Source organism: Capra hircus, chromosome 4 (assembly GCF_001704415.2).
Source record: "Capra hircus breed San Clemente chromosome 4, ASM170441v1, whole genome shotgun sequence".
Classification (NCBI taxonomy): domain Eukaryota; kingdom Metazoa; phylum Chordata; class Mammalia; order Artiodactyla; family Bovidae; genus Capra; species Capra hircus.
This window is the reverse complement of record NC_030811.1, coordinates 86,845,419-86,860,156: the sequence shown is the minus strand read 5'-3', so window position 1 is coordinate 86,860,156 and position 14,738 is coordinate 86,845,419. Positions and strand designations below refer to the sequence as shown.

Below are 14,738 nucleotides of genomic sequence, written 5' to 3'. Positions count from 1 at the left end.
TTTCTTTTTATAATGTGCAAATTCTTAGTAATAATGAATAATTCTATTAATTGAGCTGTTCACACATTACCACCTAAACAAGTTACTTTCTGAATAAGGTTTTGGCAGAAAAAAAAATCAATCTCCATATGCCCATGGCTCTTTTGGGACCCAAATCTGGGCATCATTAGTTAGCAGGAGCCTCTTGGCTGATCTTAATGATAATGACATACATACATTTGAATGATCACCATGAGCAAGAGAACTACACATCCCCGTAGAACCATGTCTGGGTACATAATAGCTCTGAAGACCATTGGGCACACTCCATTTCTCTCTTCTCCCCTCAGTCTATGCTGATGCAAACTCACATTAGTGTCAACAATATTCTAACCTGCACAGGCCCTATAGGATTTTATGGTGTGAAACCTCACATATTCACCCAGCTTGTCTCACTCAGAATGATGCCATTCCCTTACACTGTACACCCACGCTGGTAGAACAAGACGCTGCCAGGTGAGATGGGAAAGGGAAGGCTTTTATTTTAAAAAAATCATTAAATTTGCAGATATTAAGATTCTTAGCATATGTTCTTGATTGCCTTACTTTGGGGATCAGCTCTGGGAAGATCCTTTGCTTCTAAAGCTGATCAAAACAAAGAATTACCTCTTTTTTTTTTCTTCTCTCTCTTCCAAATATGAAGGCTGTTTGCTTATGTGTGTGGGTGTGGGAACAGCATTACAAGTATGAGTTTAGGATATCAGGGTCTCTGAGTTCTACTGCTATCGGATGTCTATTCCCACCTTCACCTTTAGTAAATGTTTTTGGTTTTTTTTTTTGAGGGGCCTGATGCTTCTATGAAAGAAATACCTTCCCTTGAGTGTTCTGAGGGTGGTGGGGAAATAACTGTGCTGAGATGTAGCTCTTGGCATCACGAAGCAAAGGACAGGACTTCAAAACCGCTCTCCTCTGAACCCAGGGTCTCCTTCCTCTTTGAGAGTCATATATGTGATGCTCCCTGCTCTTCACTGATCGCAGTGGATGAAGTAGACAGGTTGCCTTCAGCCGAGGTCCTCAAAATGTTTTCCTTGCACCATTTCTATTTAACCAGCTGGAGTATCTGTTATGGACCAGATTTCTGGTCTTTACCAAGAATCCATGATACAAAGGGTCTGGAGACAGGATCTGGGAATTTCCATTTCAAACTTTTTTTTTAATACATAAATATTGGGAACACTTAGCCTATGGGCACATTTAGTGGAAAAAAGTTACTGTTTCCTTTATTTTTATTATTCTGTATATAGTTAATCAGATGCAACTAAAATTGTTCTCTCTTATATACAGTAATATGTAAACATTTCTCAGGTTGTGGATTTTCCAGGATGTCCTTAAACCATGTTGTTTCTTCCATGCCTGCTTCTGAGTTTGGCCATTCTTTTGCATTTTTTGGAACAACTGCCCAGCTTTTAAAACCCAATAACAGATACTCTTTCTACTAGCAACCACCTTAGTTGCTGTCAGGGAGCTCACTTACACTCGAAAGTAGAGGGATGTGGTATCTCTGCTATTCTCTTGCCAGAGAATTAACTGGGAGTTAATGTGGCTGCACCTTTCAGTCAAGGTGAGTTCTAGGTATTGTGGGTGTCATGTCACTTAATCTCCGCTAAAGAGTGCAGTACTGGATGGATTTAGGATTTGGAGAGGGTAGCATGATGGAAATGGCCACACATTCTCTGAGAAGTGGGGACTTCATCTCTCCCCTTGAATTAGGGTAGGGTCTGTCATGCTCTCCAGGTCCCACATGGAGATGTGTTCCACCAAGCTGCCATATGAGGGAGTGAACCACTGTGTTCTCTCCAGATTAGCTCAGTCTCAGCCGACAGCACAGAAGGACCCCAGTAAAGCCCTCGTAGGGGAGCCGGACTGCTCAGTCCAGCCCCGCCTGAATTCCTGACCCACAAAACCAAGAGACATAATGAAAGTGCTTTCTTTTAAACCACTAAATTTGGGGGGAAGTTTGTTATGTGGGAATAGATAACTAAATGTGTCTCTGTGGGGGTAACTTTGTGGCTATACCAGCTGACTCTCATCCCTACATAAGGTTTTCGTTTTTACCTCTGAAGGAAGTAAGTCAGAAAGTCAGCAGCAATATTGGTAGCAATAACCCAATGGAATAACATGCTTGCAAATACTCACCAGAAGAATATAAATTATGTACAACTTAAGAAAAACATATGCTTTGCTTAAAGAACTCAGAACAGTTTAAGGATTTTTCTTGATTACTTAAAAAACATACTTCCCAGTATTTAGGAGTGAAATGAATATTAATTGAACTGAATCTATAATGGAGGAAACAGGCACTGAGATGTTAAACCAACTGCTCAAATTTTCACCATAGTGGGTCAGTAGCAGGTTTATACTTATAACTAGATTCCATAGATCAATGGCTTTCAAATTTCTCTGATGGAAATTCATAGAAATAAATGTTTTACCTGAACCTGGTATCCATATATAAACTTGAGCAAACTTCACGAAATGCTATTTACCCTATTACATGTGATGCACGCTAAGATACTTTATATTTTCTTTTAAAAAATACTGGTCAAAGCTACTAAATCAATTTCATGACTCATTCATGGATTACACTCTATAGCATGAAAAACAATGCCCTAGACATTCAGCTTCCTGGGACTAGGGATTCCATCCTATTCATTGTGTACAACAGGTGCTTAGAAATTTCTGGTGCATAGAAGGCATTCAAGCATTTAATGACTGAATGAATTTCATGGCAATGGTTCCAATGTATTAAAATGGGAAGGATACTAATCACAAATCAGAAAATCCATTGTCAAAACTTGAATCCTTGTGTATCCTTGAGAAGTAACGTCTCTTATTTTCTTGCTATAAAATAGCACTCGTGATATCCAGTATTCATGGGATAAAATGAGCCCACAAATATAAAACTATTGTGAGTAAAAGATAAAGAATTATGGTGTATGGCAAAACCAATACAATATTGTAAAGTAATTAACCTCCAATTAAAATAAATAAATTTATATTTAAAAAAGAATTATAAGTAAAAAATCAATGGATTTGTTACTGATGCACTTTGAAATTGCCTAGAAACATGACAAAAGTACTTCACTTTGTTACTTTAGAAAGAAAGCAAAGTCGCTCAGTCGTGTCTGACTCTTTGCGACCCCATGGACTGTAGCCTACTGGGTTCCTCCATCCATGGGATTTTCCAGGCAAGAATACTGGAGTGGGTTGCCATTTCCTTCTCTAGGAGATCTTCCCGACCCAGGGATTGAACTTGGGTATCCCACATTATAGGCAGACGCTTTACCGTCTGAGCCACTAGGGAAGTCAAAATTTATCTCATTTGTTACTTTCATGCCACTTAATTAATTTGGATTAATTAGAGGAAAGTCATGGGGAAAATGAGGTCTAAATTTAGACTTTTTAAAAGATAAAAAATGAAATTTCACTGAGTAACAAAACAGTCCTAAACTGCTGGGCTGGTAGACGTCTGTGTTGAAGAACTGGCTGGGCCGCCAGAAGATCAGACACAGTGACAGCCGGAGCATGTCCGTGGCAGCTGCATCCCATTGTTTCTGTGTCAATGGAGGTTTCTGAAATTCTAAGGAGAGACTTGATTGGGTAAAGTGCCTTTGTTACCTTTTCAGGAATTTATTAATTCCTAGACTATGCATCAGAAAATGCCACCAATCTAAATTACTGAGGTTTGGATGTATGAGATTTGAAAGATGTCTGTGAAAGACTTGGGGATTTTGATAACTTGTTTTAATAACAACCAAGAGCTCTAAGCTTTCAACAAGACTCTTTTCACCCAGAGGTAAATCATGCTGCACAGACTAGGGTAACCTTTCTTTTGTTTTCCCTTGAAAGCCTTGTCCATGGGAAATTTCCCTTGAAAGTACCTAGTTTTCCCTTGAAAGTACCTTGTCCATGGGAAGTTTCCTGTTTGAAGTAGCAGCATGCGGTGGTGTGGTGTCCTGGTTTGGAAATCGAGAAACTGTCTCTAAGTTCTGGTTCTGCCATTTTCAATATGTGTGACCTTGGATGGGTTTCTTTATCTCCTAGAGCTGTGAGCATTAAATAAGCTATATCATGGGTGCACACATGTATGAAGTATTTAGCACAACGCCTAGCACAAAGGAAATAATAAATGATAGTTCCTCTTAGCTCCATTACTGTTTTTGTTTTTATTACTTATTATTATTAGTTATATGCCAGCTTTTTCTTCTCTGGATTAGCTGTAATAGTGTGGCTGCTAGACAAGAGATTTGTTTGCTCAAGAAATAAGCAGCTTTCTTTGTGGCTCAGACAGTAAGGACTCTGCCTGCAATGGAGGAGACCCAGGTTTAATCCCTGAGTTAGGAAGATCCTCCGGAGAAGGGAATGGCTACCCACTCCAGTATTCTTGCCTGCAAAATCCCATGGACTGAGGAGCCTGGTGGGCTGTATAGTCCATGGGGTCACAAAAAGTCGGACACAAGGAAAATGATGTCACAGGTTTTACCAGGTCCTGGGACTCAGCCATTGTGACACCTGGAAGTTGAGCTGAAAATAAATAAGGTGTCCATCTCTGTAGCAGCTGAGACTGGGGAGGAGTGGTATACTCAGCGCGTCCCTGAAAGGTGCTGGCAGCTCTCAGTCTTCCCTTTGTTTGCTAGGGAAAGGACTGCACCATAAAATTCTGTATGTTGTTGAAGAAACTGGGGCACTAATGCGATTGCTCTCTGTGATGCTGAGCTATTTTGAAGTTTTCTTTCTAATCGGCTTGGGGCAAAATTGTGAAGTAGTCATTTGTCTCTGTCACTTTCAGCCCTTCTCCCCCACACTTCCCCTTCTTCATCCTTCTGTCAGTGAATTTCTCCTACTTCATACCACAGATTAGCTGAAAATGGCTTAAAAGGTTGTCCCCTTTAGGTACATTTGTGCTTTGGATGACTCTAAAGAATTAAATGCTTCTCTAAGGATAGTTTCAGATACTTGCAGGCCAAGAGGAGAGAGAATTCTGATTGGGAGTTATCCTGGTATCTTTCAGTTCACACTGCCTTCTCAGCTGGTTGTTAGCTGAAAAAACATTGTGTCTTTGTAACAGGAGGTAGATCTAGTCCAAATTTTCCAAGGAGTATTCCGTGGAATGTGAGTTGGTTTTCTTGTGGTCAGATACTTTTAAGAAACTGTAAATAACAGAATGAAACAGGGTTCCTTGCTGTAGAGACTCTTAGAACCTTTATCATGCTCATGGCAAGGAGGTACTTTGAACTTCCAAGTGGGTATTTAGGTTGTTGCATTTTCCATCTTATTTGATTATCTTCCTCTTTTAGTGTTTATGAAGCACCTTCAGCATCTACGTGACACAAAACACACTTTATAGAGCACCAGTCTAGTCCAGCCCTCTAGACCACCTAAGGCAGGAAGCAGTAAAGTGATGTGCTCAAGGTTCACCACTGAACTGGTTGGACTAGAAACTTGGTTGTCTGAGTCCAGAGGTCGTTAAAAATCCCAGTTGTGGTCGTGGATTTAATATCTGTCATCTCAGCTAGACTGAATGCAGGAACTTGCCCTCTTCTATTGTCATTCTATTGTTAGCAGCCAGCACAGCACCTGACACACAGTGATTAACCAGCACTTTTTAAACCTGAACTGAGATTGATTACGGGGTGGACATGTGTTGTCTGTTTCTATGTCTTCTGTTCCCCCTCCCAGCCTGCTCCCTACCACAATGCTATGTTTGAAGGGGTCCATGTCAAGTGCCATACTTACACTGAGAATACGTGGTCCCAGTTCCACTGACACTGAACCTGTTCAGGTGCAGCCTGTGCGTGACCACATTCTTCTGGGGTTGAAACAGGATGATGTGCACCTTAGGTGCAAACAAACATCCCAGGACCACAAAGCCACTCAGGCTGACAGAGATGCACATGGTCGTTGTCTGCACCTACAAGAAAAGGTTGCCTAGTTAAGTATCTTGACTATAAATTCAATACAGTGGTCAACTCAAGAGAATGCTAAAAAAAAAGAGCACACTGAAAAAACCAGATTATCTACAGTTCTGTTCTTATTCTAGCCAAACCAATACAGCAATTATGTTGAATCTGCTGAGCCTGGGATCCACAGGGAACCATTGCTGAGGATTTGTAAGCAAACACTCTTTGTGATGGGTGTTCCTCAAGGCTTGCCAAGACTTCCCATGGACTTTCTTGTTTTGTTTGTTTTCTTCATTATGTTTGTATAAAAGATACTTCTGCACAGCCACTGAAGTCAGAATCTTAAGTAGTAAAATGTCAGTACTGAGTGACGGAGTGACCCGAAGTCTGATGGTTTGAGTTAATCAACTTGGCTTGTTTAAGGTTTACTATATCAAGAACAAATTTGATCCTTTTTCATATTTCTGTCTGTCTTTCACGCTGGGAGGGCTGCCTATCTGCTCTCGATTTCCTTACTTAACAGTGAGGGACATTGTCAATTTTCTTCTAGGTACCTACTCTTAAGCATTTCATTAGCATCTCTCTGGAATTTTGATACATCAGATACTCACTAGTCTATCTTTGTTTTCCCTTTCTTTCAAAGAAAGAATTTCCCCTTTATCCCTTTGCTTCCCCGGAAAGCAAACCTCAGAACTAGGTTTTATCATCTCCTCTTTTTATTCTCTTGCCAGCACTCTTCATCTTCTCTGATCTTCTCATTTGTCCTGGCTTCAGCTCCCATAGATTTTTCTGGAAAATCCCAAATTAGATTCTACATATTTAATCACTCTTAGTATGAAAAATGGCAATTAATTATTTCTTCTATCAGTTTCTACTCAGAGTAGCTATGGTAAATCCTAGAGTCATTTTAGAGTTCTTTTTCCTTTTTCTTCAGGCGATGCTATTACCAGATAGCAATAATTTCTCATGCCCCAAAGTGTCTGACCTTCTTCTATAATCAAGGAAAACTGAAGACTGAACAATTAACTAGAAGAGCCACATAGTTTTAGAAGATTTCTTCCTGTTTCTGATTTTTTAAAAATCAGGTTACATGTGTTTCATAACTCTTTAGAATCTGGTTTTACTTTAATTGCTGAAAGCCAATCTCTCCTCACTGTCTTAAAGCTCCTGCTCCCCTAACCACTCCAGTGCTCTCCACCTTGGTCCCCGATTTCAGGCTCCTTTAACTTCTCAGAAAAGTCTACTATCTAATTCCATGATGGAAAAGCCTTGACCATCATAACTACGTTATTCATAGCAAGTCCATTACTAGCGCAATTTTTTCACATAGATATGTAAAACGTTATTAAAACCGTGTTCTTCCTGTCTCCGACCTGACTTGGTGCCAGCTTGAGAGTGATCAGTCACCCCATGAGGGTGAGACAGGTTCAAATGCGCACATTTTCTAAGCCTTTTCTGAAAACGCTTCTATAAATCTACAACTCTTCACACGCTTAAGACATTAAAAGGAGAGGAGGAGGAAGGCTTTTGTGAGAAGAGCCTGCACAAAGTTGTACTGTGAATTCCACATCCTCTCTACTATAGGGGGATTGTACCCATCTCCTCACTAGAGAGAAGGGCATTGGTGTGGCCATTCACAGAAGGTTTGATGCTTTTTCTGTGGAGGGAAGACGCTCTGACTGGGAGCCTGATTCCTAGCTGAGAAATGACCAGTCACTTTTGTACCACAGCAAGAAGACTTGTGAATGTGTTGAGATAGCCTTTTAAGAATTTATCAAAGCAGAGGCTATGTGAGTGGGATGCTGGACAAGATGAGCCACGGGATAGAGAACCATCGGGGGGAATCTAAGGCCCATGTGGAGGGGCCTGGAGTCTTTCCCAGGATGGGAAGGAGGCTGGAGGGGGAACAGCTGGATGTTTTGGGCCTAAGTGTGACAACTTAGAGTAGAAAATTGCCAGCCAACTCACTCAAGGACCTGCAAGGAAAAAAAAAAAAAAACAGGAAATTTCTGATAATCACATGAAAACATCCTTTAATCATCTTCCAGATTATCCCAAGGATGTGTCTTTAGCCACTGGGGACTCAAAGATCATAAAGCCCTCTGTTCCATAAGGACTGTCCTACTTCTTCCTTATTACTCTTTAACCAGAGCCGAGGGGAAAGCAACTGGTGGACTGGGGACTATGAGCTGGGAGAAAGGGGAAACCGACTGGTACAGCTCGAAGGCAGGCCAGACTGCAGGAGAAAATAAGATTGAATGTTAAGTCATGATATGGTTTTGATAATTACATGGGCAAGGCTTTTGAATTTCCTAATAACCTATTTCCCACTGAAAGTTATTGTAGGACCTTATGTTACCCAAGGGCGCACAAAGTCGTGGACCTCTTGAGCACTGTCACCTGCTTTTCTGTCCCATGGTGCCTTACATGGTGAACACCCTGTATGTGTGTTCTATCCACTGGGATTCCCACCCAGGGCTGGGGGGTGATTACTCTCACTCACTACTCAGGGAACAATGGGAGGCAAAACTAAAGGTGCATTTTGGTCACAGTTTATGCTGCAAAATTAAAAGGTACTTTTTTTTAAAATCCAAGTATCAGCCTCATAGTTTCAGTTGCCCAGTTCCTTCTATAAATCACACTATAAAAAGTCTGCACTTACATATAATTATTTGTCCTGCATCTTTGAACGTTCCCAGTTCACACTGCTCTGTTTTCATCTTCCTCAAGCTCCTAGCAACACCTGACATGGTTAACCACTTCCTGGATACATCCTTCCCTCACTGACAGTTCCTCATCCGAGTTACCTTTGCTAACTTGTTCCTCTTCTCCCTGAGCTCTAAGTGCTGGAGTGTCTCAGAACTCAGTTTTGGACACTCTTCCCTTCACCATCTCATTGAGTTCCAGGGTGTAAGTACTTCCTGTGTGGATGATATTCACATATGTAGTACTAGTTCCAGCTTATCCTCTGGGCTTCCAAACCTATGCACTCAGCTGCTGTCTTGGCGTACTGTTATGGCTATGCAGTGGGCAAATCAGAATGAATCTGTAAGCAGACTTGATCCTTTCCTCCAGTGTCTCCATTTAAGTGACCCCAAATGCCACCCAACTGTGCAGCCCCCAAAGTGAGAGCCATCCTCAGTTTGTCCACTTCCCTTACACCCACACTTCCAGTCCAATAGCAAGTTGTATTTGTTCTTTTGGAAGATAATCCTCTACGACCTCTTGGGCTTCTATATCTTTCAAGCCGTGGCTCTGACTGCTTTTGTTCCAGATTTTCTTTTCAAGGGATTTTTATTGCAAAGAGCCTTAAGAGATGGAGATAGTGTCTGTGAAACAAGGGACCAGCATATCATCCATTAGAGAAGACTCAGGTTCCCTAATCTCACAGTTCCTCTGGGTAATGCCACCACTGACTATGCGGTGGTTACAGTCCCCTTTGCCTAGTCCTCAGAAAGTAGGGCTCAGGGAACCAGAGCCAGTGCTAAACTTCCAGCTACTGCTATTGCTTTGAGTTACAAAGTCCTTTTTGTCAGCGTCTACAAAACTGGCAGGGTAGCATGGTAAGTTAGAATAAGTTGAGTAAAATCTAGACTTTATGGTCTTTGACAGCTGTGACAGTGAGATTGGAAAGGTTTTCCCAAAGAGGAAATGGGGGCTGATTAACAGGCCTCGAGAGAAGTCCAGAGAATCTGTGGTAAACAGGTTGACCAAGTAATGTGGTCGTCCAAGCAATAAATAGTGCTCCACTTTACTGCCAACAATGAAGAAGATTTGAGAGATGGGGTCACAGGCTGAGTAACAGGAAGTGGGTTTAGATAGAGCTGCTGGACCAGTATTGAAATCATTGCTGACTCTCCTCTGGGCATGGGGTGGATTTCCTCCCTATTCTGATTTGGATCCCTGATGGGCAGAAAGTTACACTCTTTCCCACATAAAAGATGCAGGGACATGTGACTACATTGACCATGAAAAGAGGAACCTTGCAGAGACCAGGTGAATCATTGGGACTTTGCCTGCCTCCCCTGGAAGATGAGGGAGGCAGGTGACTGGTGCTTGTGAAGGAGGAATGGCAACAGCTGAGCCCCTTTTGGCTCATCCCCTGCTGTGGTCTCTCTTGCCAAACTTAGATCCATTCCAAGATGACAAAGGTCTCAGCTTTTTTTACACTGGAAACCTGGCTGCAGAAAAGGAGCTTTGGTCCTTTCTATGAGATTTCTGTGAAACAGAATAATGCTTTGGAAGACCACAGATGAGGCACAGACTAGTGTTTGGGCTTTTACTGACCCATATTGGGTTTAAAATGCTGACAAAAGAGCTACACCAAAGAATGAGAAACTGATGTGAGGAAATCTAGAGAGATTCTTACAGTCAGCTGCAGTGCTGGAACACTTGCCTAGCTCTATGCTAAAACCAGGCAAGACACTAAGCGATGTCATTGTGTTGAGATAGCCAATGCCCTGAGTTGAGATGGATGCCTTTAAAAATGTTGCTGTCTATATGAGTCAGTGCCAAGTAAGCTGAAATATACAAGCAATATTCCCAGGCAGATAGCTACCTGGCTCTGGCCTCCAGAGTCAAGGGGTCTCCAAAGTTGAACAGTGATAATAATGATGATTTTGCCATTCAGTTCAAGGTTTTGGGTGCTCAGAAACATCGGATCTTCATTCAGTTGAACCATGCATAGCTCTACATGCTTGAAACACATAGCAAATGTGCTTTCCTTCTTGGCATGCAGATTTGCCTTCTACCTGGTTCTTCCCTTACTCTCCATCCTGACTGTAGCTGCCTTAAGAAGACAGGAAGGATTGGATGAAAGTCTCCCCATCCCTAAGGGTAGCTGCCAACTGTATGCATCAGACCCAGTATGCTGGGAAACTTTGGGGAGGTAAGAACTCAAGTATTTATGTTGGTTACAGACAACCAAGTCACCATCATACCCAGACCTGTTAGGGAGAAGTTAGGGCTGGGATCAGAATGAGACAAGTGAGGCACTTCTTGCTAAAAGCCTATGATGAACACAATACCCACCTTTTAAAAAAAGGATAAGATCGGTAATAGTGCTGGGCTGTGACAGATTCAAAGAGAAGGTGAAAGGTCAGTAATACTGATCTTGTCCTGATGACTGTGTATGCAAGCGTGACCAGCCCACTCTGCATTGCCTAGTGGAAATTGGGAAGCCTACACAAATGCTGATGTTCCAGCTACAGTGGTGGCTATGAGTGATAAAGTCCTTTGTCTCTGAATCAGGAATCTCTTGTTTTCTGTCAGCATCCCTGAAACTGTGGTGGACTCACCTGTTAGACTGTGCGATGGTTTAAAAACCCTTCACAGTTCCTGGCAGGTTCTGTCTCCATCACTGACATCCTACCCTTGGCTCCAGACACCATCAGCTCCAACCGGAACACCTACCACAATACCTAACCACTCTCCCCTTTCCTGCTTTTGCCTTTCTGTCATATAGTGTCTTCAGCAGATGGAATTTTTTTTTCTAAAATGTGAGATCACTAAACTGTTCTGCTTAAAAGTGAATTTCAGTGGTTTCTTTTTCCATATAGAACAAAATCTAAATTTTTGCTATGTGCTCTGAAGTCCTATGTGGTCTAGCCCCCCACGCCCTGCCTACCTCTCATATAAAATCACACTTCCATCTACTCATTAAACTGTAGCCAGATACACCTTTCTTTGCTATGACATTTTTGCCTAGAGGCATTTGTGCTTACTGCTTCATCTGTTTAGTGTGTGGAATTCCCCTGTCTGGCTTTTCCATCTTTCAGTAGAGTATTATGAAATGGGTACTAGGAGGGGTGGCAAAGATTTTTTTTTGAAAGAATGAGATGTGATACATTTCTTTAAGTCTTCAAATATCCAATGTGGGAACACTGAAATTTCTTTGCAAGTACTTAAACCTTGTAAAAAAATTCTAAAGTCACCCCCAAGTCTCTGCCTAGAATAAGTGCTTTGCCTGTCCCAACCCCAGAAAAGAATCTAGCACCTTGAAACCTGAAGTACAGTCCTTTGCCCAGCAGCATCTCCCATCACTTAAGAGCTTGCTAGAAATCCAGAATCTTGGGCCTCATCCCTTCTCACTGAATCAAAATGTTTAGCAAGATTCCCAGGTGTATACACCTTAAAGCTTGGGAAGTAGCATCCCCGCTCTCCCTTCCATCACAGCACTCACCCCTGCATGAGTTATCCCAAATTTTCACTTGCTCATTACTCACTCTCCATCTCTATCTCCTCTTGTTCCCTACTAGACTATAAGTTATAAAAAAGGAGGGGCTGGTCTATATTAATTGCTGTATCTCCAAGGCCCATGATAAAGGCTCAAATACTTTTGGAAAACATGACTGAACAAAATACTTAGTAATTACCATTTTAATTTTTTATGGAAAACTTTCCACCCAAACATGGCCTAATTTTTTATTTACACCATGTACACTATGTATTGAATCCCTGATGGCTCAGTGTTTGTTTCTTTACACTATCCAGGACGGTTATGTTGCAATAAAGGAGATGGTCTGGGTATTCCTCTAAGATTCTTCACAGTTTTGGATTCTTACCCAAGTTTTTGCTTGCTTTGTCTTGATGCCTCTTATAGCATCAATTAGCCTTGCTTGTTTTAGGCTTTACTCCTACAAATGTATTGCTCCTATTAAGAACAGATAAGTTTGTGGTGTAGCATGAAAGGCACGGATTTGGATCCAAAAATCTTGTCCTACTATTTCTTAACTGTGCCACCTGGGACGTTAATTATCCTCTGAGTCTGTTTACTCATCTTTCCAATGGATAATGAAATTTGCTTTCCAGGGTGCTAATGAGAATAAGTGAGCTCAAGTATGAAAGCATTTAGCAGAGTAAGGTCTTGGAGGTCGAACAGGTAGAGTCAGTTCCTTTCTTTCCCTCTTACCTTAATTATGTTACTTTTTTGCCCAAGCGAACAACCAACCAAAAGAAAACAAGAAAAAATTAAAAAATCACAAGACCTCAAAGCCCTTAAACATTATTTAAATGAATTCTTTTACCTGGTATAATCTGACCAAATTGCCAGTTCCCATGAGTTTCTTACTGGACTCCCCTTACCTTCCATTTGAGAACAACCAATATGACCATATTTTCTTGGTTCATTTCTATTTTGCTTCAAGAATATTCCCTGTAAGCCTTATATTCTCTAACTACCTTAATTGCACTTTCCAATGAAGGTCCAGGGTGAAATCTCACCTTTTTCAGCAAGAGTATTCCTGGAAAGACCAAGCTCTTACTGATCGAACACTTTTTTTGAAACAAATAGGCATTTAAGAGTTTGTATCAGTAATTTAATTATAAACTATTCTGCATTAGTCTTGGATTCATTCATTCTTGTTATTTTTTCCCAACTGGAGTATAAGCTTTTTGAAGATTGGAATGGTACTTTACATTTATGTGTAACTCCCAGTGGGTGGCAAAGTACTGAGTCATAAACCTTGTTGACTGATGTCCAGATTTCTAATGCTGGTTCTTAGATTAATGGGTACTTTTCTAGTGCTGCTGATTTTATCTGAGCCACATGGTTTACCTCTGAGAAATTTAAAATCTCAGTCTAAAACAAGGGGCCCGAGTTCAAATACTTCATACATGAAGGAAACCGAGTGTAAGAATTCAGGGGTTGGTGGGCATTGTGGGCAATAGGAGTGAGAGTTCTGTCTAGATACATGAACAGTACTCAACCAGCTAATTGCTGCATGTAGGAATTAGGGTTCACATGTTTCACTTTGTTAAGAGGAGCCAAGAATCTGGATAGCTATATAAAATTTCTCAGTTTTCTAACTTTGACAGATATTTCAAAGAATTTCAGAACAATGCAGGCCACACTAAAGCTATCTATTAGATGAGAAGAGCATGTGATTCATTAGAGCAGTGATTTTTAATCGTGGCTGTAAGTGAGAGTCACTTGGGGAGCTTTGACAAATCCTGAAGTTCAGGCCACAGATCAGGCCAATTAAATCAGAATTTCTGGGGCTCTGCCCCAGGTATCAGTAGCTTTTCAAAGCTACCCAGTTGATTCAGTGTGCAGTTGAAATGAGAACCACTGTGTTGGAGGCTCTGGTGTACCTTCTCAGTTCTCTTGTAAACTTAGGGTTGGCATTAGTGCAAGGATAAGTGAGACCCCAGATGATCTCTGTATGCTTTGTTGCCTTAATTAGCACACACCTCAAACACTCAACTTCACTGCATTTTACACTCTCTGCTGCATTTCTCTAGTAACCTGTCATGTGGTGAAACTTTGGGGCTTCAGCTAATTTCATTTAATCATGATACTGCTATCATGTTAAAGGGGGGAAGTCATTTTTAGAAATAAATGCTAGTTCATCCAATGAAATTAAATTTCATTCTAAGTAGTATTTTCTGCTATTTTTTAAAATTAGCTTTTCTGAGAAAGAATAGTTTCAAATCATATGTTGAGGCTGAAATAATTAACAGTGTAATAACCATTTTGCAGTCCCAATACCCCAAGTCCTATCTACTAAAGATGGCTACCTAAGAACTGGAAAAAAAAATCCTTACAGGTCTTTAAGAGGGTGATGTGTACTGAAAAATAAAAGATAGAATTGGGGGTATTGAAATACATGAACTGTAGTTCTCCATTTAATCTCCACACTCAAAACTTGTGGTGCATATAATCTGGCCTTTCGTTTTAGTTCTGACCTCTGATTTGGTTCTGATGTTTTTTCCTTTGACAGATTTTCAAAAATGTTTATAGATAGACTCAGAAAGCCTGACGGTCACCCCAACACTGAGTATATAGTCTTCATTTTTCTC

General features: G+C 41.0%; 1 protein-coding gene across 1 annotated transcript in view; it reads right to left on the bottom strand.

Moving 5' to 3' along the window:
* GRM3 (glutamate metabotropic receptor 3) overlaps positions 1-14,738 on the bottom strand; it is a 242,631-nt gene that overhangs the window by 8,794 nt on the left and 219,099 nt on the right. The window contains exon 5 of the mRNA XM_018047287.1: positions 5,776-5,950. Within this exon, the coding sequence (XP_017902776.1) occupies positions 5,776-5,950 (175 nt within the window). The remainder of the gene's footprint in view (positions 1-5,775; positions 5,951-14,738) is intronic.